At 35.4% G+C, this 8,295-nt stretch overlaps 1 protein-coding gene across 1 annotated transcript; it reads right to left on the bottom strand.

Annotated features, from left to right (window-relative positions):
- Window positions 1-835: 835 nt before the first annotated feature.
- Window positions 836-6,331, bottom strand: LOC141361668 (G2/M phase-specific E3 ubiquitin-protein ligase-like). The gene is made up of 7 exons (XM_073863284.1): window positions 6,076-6,331; window positions 5,739-5,786; window positions 4,827-5,625; window positions 4,540-4,718; window positions 3,475-3,647; window positions 3,147-3,361; window positions 836-1,448 (listed from the first exon to the last, which is right to left on the bottom strand). The coding sequence occupies exons 1-7, from the start codon at window positions 6,274-6,276 to the stop codon at window positions 1,201-1,203; spliced, it is 1,863 nt and encodes a 620-aa protein (XP_073719385.1). The 5' UTR covers window positions 6,277-6,331; the 3' UTR covers window positions 836-1,200.
- Window positions 6,332-8,295: the final 1,964 nt, after the last annotated feature.

An 8,295-nucleotide genomic window follows, 5' to 3' on the forward strand; every position in this document is an offset into this window, starting at 1 on the left:
CGCAAAGCTAAAACATCAGACAGGCTAAATTATAGCACAAATTCACCTCCCGACAGTAGATGGCGCTTAATAGCAGAATACGGACGTTACCAGGTTTGCCCTTATAAACACAGCAATACAATTCATTACAATAATGAATAGTATTTTATCACCTTGATTGCAATTTATTATTCATAGTTTCTTCTTAGTTCTTTCACTTTGTCAGTTGGTTTTAACTTAACTCAAAAGTAAAAATATAGACATTTTCTATTTATTTATGCACAGTGACAATATCATTTTCTTATAGCGATATGCTATCTACAGAAGGTGAAAACATGTTTTATTTAGTAAATAAACTTAATACGTTCGCAATAAGTGCAGGCTATCTAATAGTAATTATATTCTATCTATATTAAATGTTAATATATTATAATAAAATAATGCCGTGTAAATGATTATATTTATTAAAATTATTAAATGGATGGTGCTTAATTGGGGAAATGAAAATCTACACAGATTCCTAACCATCCAATAAATAATTTTGTTCTTAATAAACACTCATTAAATCTTCATTTTAAAATAATATGACTTTTCGATGTCCTCATTAAATTGACACATCTGATTTCCATTCATAAAATAACTGAGCTAAGATTTATAGTGAAACAGAGCTTTTAAACACCAAGCTTAATGCTTAATTATTCTTCACTTTATTCCAACACCACATAATAATATATAGTTTATAAATAATAAACCAACAAATGTCTTTTTTATTGATTTGGAAAAAATCAGACAAGTTCAAACTTTCTTATCTGACCTAGAAACTGTATGGAGAAATCATAGAAAGTAAAAAAAGAAAATAAAACATGAAAAACATTTCTCAGTTATTTGAAACGATGAAATACAATCTAGAAACTTTGTTGAAATACATGACAAACATTTCTTAGTTATTTAATACGATCAATTACAATCTAGAAACTTTGTTGAAATACATGACAAACATTTCTTAGTTATTTAATACGATCAATTACAATCTAGAAACTTTGTTGAAATACATGACAAACATTTCTTAGTTATTTAATACGATCAATTACAATATAGAAACTTTATGGTGAACTACAATAATTTTCTTTTACATTACAAATTTATGTAACACCGAACACCCCAAATGAAACATAACTATTTTATTTCATGGCCCATAATAAAAGGATTATTAATAAAATATTAGGCAGTGCCAAATGTTTTGGCACAGGCAATGCCAAAGGCCATTTCCCCAGAAAAGTCCTTAAATGTTGGGCACATTGGCAAATTAAGGGTCACTGAACATGTGTTAGCTGTTGGAAGGTTTCGACCTAATCCTGGTTCAGTGAATGTGATTGTTGGTTTCTCATTAAACCCTGAGAGAGGGATTTTAGATGCTCCACTGGCAAAGATTAATACGTCCTCCAGCTTTACATTGTCAACATTTTCTTCTATAATGGAAAACAAGACAAAAATGTACAAATACATTTTCTTTATGTTCATGATATTATTAGCAGAAAATACTAATGATCACTGTTCCAATCATAGAACGTAACTGAATAAAACAAATTGAAATGTTTTGAATGCCTACAGACCATTTTGCAAGATGTAAACAACACTGGTCCACAAGCACTTCCTGTTTCATTTTTTTAACACTACATAAACGTTGTGATGAAATACAACCAACAGAACATATAGAACTGAATCAAAAGGTTAGACAAACAGCTTTAAGATGTTTTCTTAATATGTGATATAAAGAAATCAGTTACAAACTGGGACGGGAAGTGTTTCTGGAGGAGTTTTGTTTACATCTTGCAAAATGGTCTATTAAAAAAGAATTATCTATTGTAACTGAAATGACCAAATACGTAATGCATACCGCAACAACATCAACTCACTTCCAATCTATTAAAATTATCAAGATATGTAAGTGTATTTACTCTGGCTATTATGACCTTTGACCAATTCATTGTTCAGTAACTTTCAAATGCAAGATATTTTTGACAAGAAGGTGCAGAGAATTGTTAGGACTGTTCAGTACATTAAAAATCTAATTAGATATAGCAACTTTTTTATACAAGATTCATTTAAATGTCAGGAAATGTTTTTTTAGTCAATTAAAATTTTTTATTCTCCATGACCCAAGAGGTAGTAAAAGGACAAAAGCAGCAGACTATAGGCATTTCAAGTAATCTTGGTACTTAAAAGGATAGTTCAGTTGAAAATTCTGTCATCATGTTGTTCATAAGCACTACAGTAGATGGTAACATTTACTGACAAACAAATTACATAGAAGTCTATTTGTACTTTGTATTTATTTACCATAATTTGTCAAAATATCTTATTTTGTATTAAACAGAATAAACAAACTCATACAGGTTTTTATCAACATGAGGGTGAGGAAATGATGACAGCATTTTTGGGTGAATTATCCCTTTTAATCCTGATATGCCAGCATGACCAAATTCACATTGTGCAAACTAAAATTTAACTGCATGTCTGCTCTTTAAAGTAAGCTAAATAGAAGTAGTAAATAGCCACTGATACAGCCCAAACATTGAGTCACTTCTCGATAACAATATATCAGTGTTTTCCAACCCTGTTCTTGGAGGCACACCAACAGTATACATTACTGTGCAAAAGTCTTAGGCCACCACCACCACCAGACTTGTTTTAGAAGTTTTAATGTCCATCCATATTTATTTTACAGAAAATACAGGAAATATGTACCTCTCGAGCGTTTTTGAGCAGAATTAAGTAAAAAGACTATTAAATTAGGATTTAATTTTATTTAGGTTTAAGAGATCCTGCCGTTTCCTGCTATTGCTCAAGTGGAAGGGGAGTTTACCCTAAAAACTTGACACTTCAGTTTTTATTTTTATACAGTTTTTAATTCTATATACACAATTCCTGTATTTTCTGGATGTATTCTATTAAAGAGACTGAAAAGACATTCCTATCAAGTATGCAATTTCAGACGCAGGTCATGCCCTAAATTGGATGGCTCTCATGTCAGACTGATAGTCGGTTCGAGACCCGCTCGGTGTGGGAGCAAGTAGGACCAGTAACATGTACCTTCAGAGAGAGGGTTGGTAAAGACAGACAAACATTTGCCATTCAAGCACAACAAATGTCTATATAAAGCTTACCCTCCACCTCCAATAACCAGTCTCTCCAGAAAGCGAGAGTTCGGTTCTCAGACCTCCTCCTATTGCTTCCAGCTGGTGAGAAAATTGGTTCAAAAAGGTTGGCTATGTCTGTCGAAGTTAGAGGCACAGCAGATCGTGTAAAGACTTGGTGAAATACTGCTGGGTTTGCTACAATTTCATCCAGAAGCCCCAAAGTCATTAGACCTTCCTTTAGCCTAGGGTGCAAGACAGCATAGAAAATCAGTAACTATAAATGAAAAACTTCAGTTTGTGTTAATATCTTATTCTCTTTCAATATTTAACATTTTCACACTTCTCTGGAACTTACTGTGAAAGAGCTTGAGAAAGTCTGTCCTGCAGATAGAATTGAAGAGCAATTTCTATTACCCTATCCCGGTCTTCTAAACTCCTGACATAAGTCAAGGCACCCATTACTCCTAGGGTGTCAGCAAAGCAAGAAATTGCTTCCCTGGCTTCCTCCACAGATTTTGCGGTGTTGATCTGAAATACAAAAAACACTCTAAAGGGCTCAATATTACTATTTCCTATATGTAACATGGCATCCAGCCCAGCAAACAATCTAAAATTAATTGCAGCCCCCAATGAAAGCATCTTTCATGTTTACGGAAAAATGAAATGCATTTTTTAAAAAATTAATTAATGACAGTTATAATTTTTTTCCATTTGCTTCCTAAACTCAGAATCAATAAGCAATTTCAGGTCATGCTTGCCATTACTCAATTAAAATTAGCAGTGGAACGGAACTGGTATGCTTCCATCAATTCTTAAAGCGCACCTATTTATGCAAAAGGTGTTTGGACATAATTGTGTGTTTGCAGTGTGTGAACATAACGACCCTACAATGTGTAAAAATTTATAGTCTGCCTTGACAAAGATTCCACTCCAACTTAGCTGTTGAAATAAGCTCATCCATATTAAAGATTTGATCATCATAGACATAAATAGTTAAAAAAAAATCATACATTGTGATTTCTGGATTTTTTTTTAGATTATGTCTCTCAGTGGACATGCACCTATGATGACAATTTCAGACCCCTCCATGATTTCTAAGTGGGAGAACTTGCAAAATAGCAGGGTGTTCACATACTTATTTTTCTCACTGTACATGAAAACAGCTCATTCTGAAATAGGTTCTTTTGGACATGCTTTAATAAATGATCTGTAGGGTATTCTGAGCTGGAACTTCACAGACACATTCTAGGCACACCTGGGGATTACATTACGTCTGGTAAAAATGGACATAACATTAATGCTGTACAACCTTAGAACAAATCATGAACACATCATAAAATGTACATTTCTAAACGTTTCCTGCATGTAGTAATTTTATTCATTTGTGATTACATTATTCAAATCTAACACAAATACTTACTTTCTCCATTTGACTACAGATGTCAAGGTCTGTCACTTCCTCCAATGTATACTTAGGCGGCGGACTGGCACTAATTTGGCAATACAGCCTCTCTGAAAAGAAATTGATGGGCAACCCTCCCTGAACCACAGCCATCGAAATCATTTTCCCAATGGTCCTATACAGTCCTTTTTGAACTGCTATGAAGGAAAAGGTGTTTTAATTAAACCATTCATAAACAAAACCAGCTATGTCTAATTCTATACTATTGAGTACATTTGTACAGAGTAACTTTAAAAATAACATACCATCACCATGGAGGGCTAATGACCGTGATTCTTCTGGTCCCTCAAATATCCTGCAGTGTTGAACTTCCTGCATCAGAAGACGCAGGAACTCACGTCTGGGCCCACCCTCATCTACAGATCCCTCCCCTTTGCCATCGACATCAACAAATGCTACATCCACCCGGGCCTCTGCATTAAACCTTTGCCTCTGAAAGGCCCGTAGTGTACAATCTAACACATCCTCTCTATAAACATTTATTATGTTTGCCCGTGGTGGCTCTCTTAATATTTGTCCCTGAAGTCTTTTAATTATGTCACCAATGTCAGTAGCTGAATTTGCATCAGGAACAGGAACAATATCCAAACTTTCTTGATGAATACGTGGGCGGACAGGGCTTCTTTCAGAAGCAGGCAAATGTCCAGGACTGTCCTCACTAAGATGGAAGTAGACAGGGCTTCTTACAGGAGCAAGCAAATCCACAAGACTGACCTCAGTAGGATGGGAGTGGACAGGGCTTCTCTCAGAAGCAGGCAAATGTGCAGGACTGTCCTCACCAAGGTGGGAGGGAATGGGGCTTAGTTCTGAAAGAGGGGAATAAGTAGGACTTAACTGAATATGTGTATTAGCCCCATCAAGGGACTGCGTCACATTTAGTACAGGAGGGGTATTTTCAGATGGAAAAGGACAAGTCTCTGAATGAATAACACCCATTTGGCTCAATTCAGTTACTGAACTAGAAGCATGAAGAGGTGAATTGTTTGTCCTTTCCATGTTTTCTGAATCCAAAGACTCCACAGAAGAGGTCTCAATGTCACTTCCCTGCAAGAGTCTCAGACTTAGTGATTGAGTTGTTATTGTAATATGCAATTAAATTAAAGTGTAAAACTGAGCCAGAAGTATAAAATGCAGGGTACTTATATTTTTCTGTTTACCTCAGAAAGTTCATCTGACTCATCTGAGATTGTAATTTCTTTGTCCCTCTAAAATAGATCACAAAACAAAATGCTAAATTTATTAAATAATTATTATAGTGAGTCTTTTCAAGCAAACTGCTACAAAAAAGACATCAAGTTTTTTAATCTGTAATTTCAAACTTATGAAACTTAAGGTCATACTCATTATATTCTGGAAAAAGATCAATTGTATAGCTGATTTTATTTTTCCCACACTTTTTAAGCAAAATTCATATGAAAAACTGCTAAAAAATAAGTCAAGCGGGAAAAGGTTTAAAAGTTCACATCACGCATTACAAATAAAAACTAAAAATACCTTTGGTCTGATATACAGAGAAGATCTTCCTAGTTCTCCCATGGCCTTTATTGCATTTGGTGTCTTGATTGAATAATTCAAAACATGTAACCTTCTGTGCTTATCCATTCTACACAGATCATAAGGTGCTTCACCTAGAAGTGGAAACTGCTCTCTGAGAAAGACATCAAACCCTGCAGCATTCAATGTGAGTGGCACCATAATGCGCCGTATTCGGTTTGCTGGAAAATAAAAATTTACCAGAAATAAACATTTTCAGAAATAAATACAGAATGACAAACTGTGTCAATCAAGGATTATTTGCATGCACAAAAATCTGAATTTCAAAGTACAGCAATGCTTCAAAGATTTACAGTTTAAATAAATGTATTCCCAAATTAGATTCTTCCAGTCCCTCCCAGAACAATAAAAAAACTCCCTATATAAAACAGTTGTTAGTGTGTTCATTCTCAAGACCCCTAAAACAGTGGTTCCAAATGCCATTATGTCAGAAATCACACACAGTTAGTATAATGAATTAGATAAAGTACTTACAGACCATTAAAATAGTATGTAATATATGTGTGTGTGTGTGTGTGTGTGTGTAATACGTTTAGGACTATATCTGCCATAATTCATTGTCCTGTGACCTGGTTGCTTTTTAACTTATTTATTCAAAGTAGCCTAAAAAATAATGTGTTTAGGTGTTGTTAAACAAGCACGACTGAATCACAAAGAATATATTTTGGAGTACTAACACTTCAAAAGAGCCACTTTCCTTAAAGTTTCCAGCTATTTGTCATTTTTAAACTTTTTAAATTCGGTGGCTCCTTAGCTCCTGTGGCATCATGGTTTAGAATAGTGTCCATCCAATGCCCATTACCAAATCTCAGCAGAAGCAGTGAACCATCTGGCTATTTCTCACCAATTTTGCATACTGAGGTTTTGGATATACTATTTATGACCCATACTAATTTGTAGTATAAAAGTAGGCAATTTCAAATGCAGCCTCTTATCTGACACACTCAAGACGCTGCATCCAAAATCATGTAACAATATAGTAAGTTGGAGCAGTAGGAAGGGCCAGTAGTTCGAATTCATAGAATTAAAATTCATAGCATAGAAAAACAGTGGGAGGAAAATTATACAGATGACCTACTACTTCTGTCAAGATTTTGAAGTGTGCATTCGATGGACACTTTACTATTCTTTGAGCCCCCAGGACAAAATTTGACGAACCCCCGCCCCAACCAACAGTACCTTCTGCAGAAACCAACACCAAACATGGACACACTGGGTAAGCTTATACACATTACGACTGAAAATAAGAAAATACCATGTTTTGAATGATACACATCCATGAATGGGTCATTCACGAACACTATTCTTAGTGACCATGTTCGTTGGCTTTGTGGAGTGCTTTCAGAGCAAAGTGGTCTGTGGAATACACAAAACATAACATTGCATTAACATCATAAAGCTGTATTATCCAGAAGGGTTTACTGTATCATTTCTCTTCATTATGCCTTAAGAGTCAATAACAGTAAATGCCTTTACTTGTGTAACAATGGCAATTATAAACCATCCAGAGGTCAGCCTTCCACCAGAACTCAACACTCAAGCAGAATGCACATACTGCCATTGCCGGGAAACCAGTAGTTTTAGTTGATAACTTTTGTGAAATGTTTTGGTTTGAAAAAACAATCGTTCCACTTCAGAAGACATTTCTGGTTAAATCTGTTTGTATTATGAGCGTACACTAGTGCTTTACTGGTTTTAAACTATAGCGACATTGTCACATATAGGGCTGGGTACTGAACGTTGATACTTTTATGGTATCAAACGAAAAACTACGATACTCTGAGATTCTAAAAATGATTTATCTTTCGGTGCCAAATTTCGATTCCAAAAGCCAAGCGGCTGTGTCTGTGTGAGCCTGTACTTGTGTGTAAGGACCTAATGCGCCGGCGACTGGCTGTCCACCACCACCTGACGGGGAGAACTTCTGAAAATACACGCAGTCCAACTCGCAGTCACCCAACACAAGTGTAGAAAGGATACAATATGAGAAATATACAGAAAGTCTTTGTGACAGTTGTCTTACCAATAGAGTTAGTGCAAGTATGGCCGTGTTGTCTCCATGAAAGGCACGTCAACCAAAACAGCGCTTCTCCTAAAGTGACGAGGGGTTTCAATTTAAAGCACATGCACAGCCTGTGTCTAAGCTTGTTTTACTCGCCC

This window comes from Misgurnus anguillicaudatus, chromosome 24 (genome assembly GCF_027580225.2).
Source record: "Misgurnus anguillicaudatus chromosome 24, ASM2758022v2, whole genome shotgun sequence".
Classification (NCBI taxonomy): domain Eukaryota; kingdom Metazoa; phylum Chordata; class Actinopteri; order Cypriniformes; family Cobitidae; genus Misgurnus; species Misgurnus anguillicaudatus.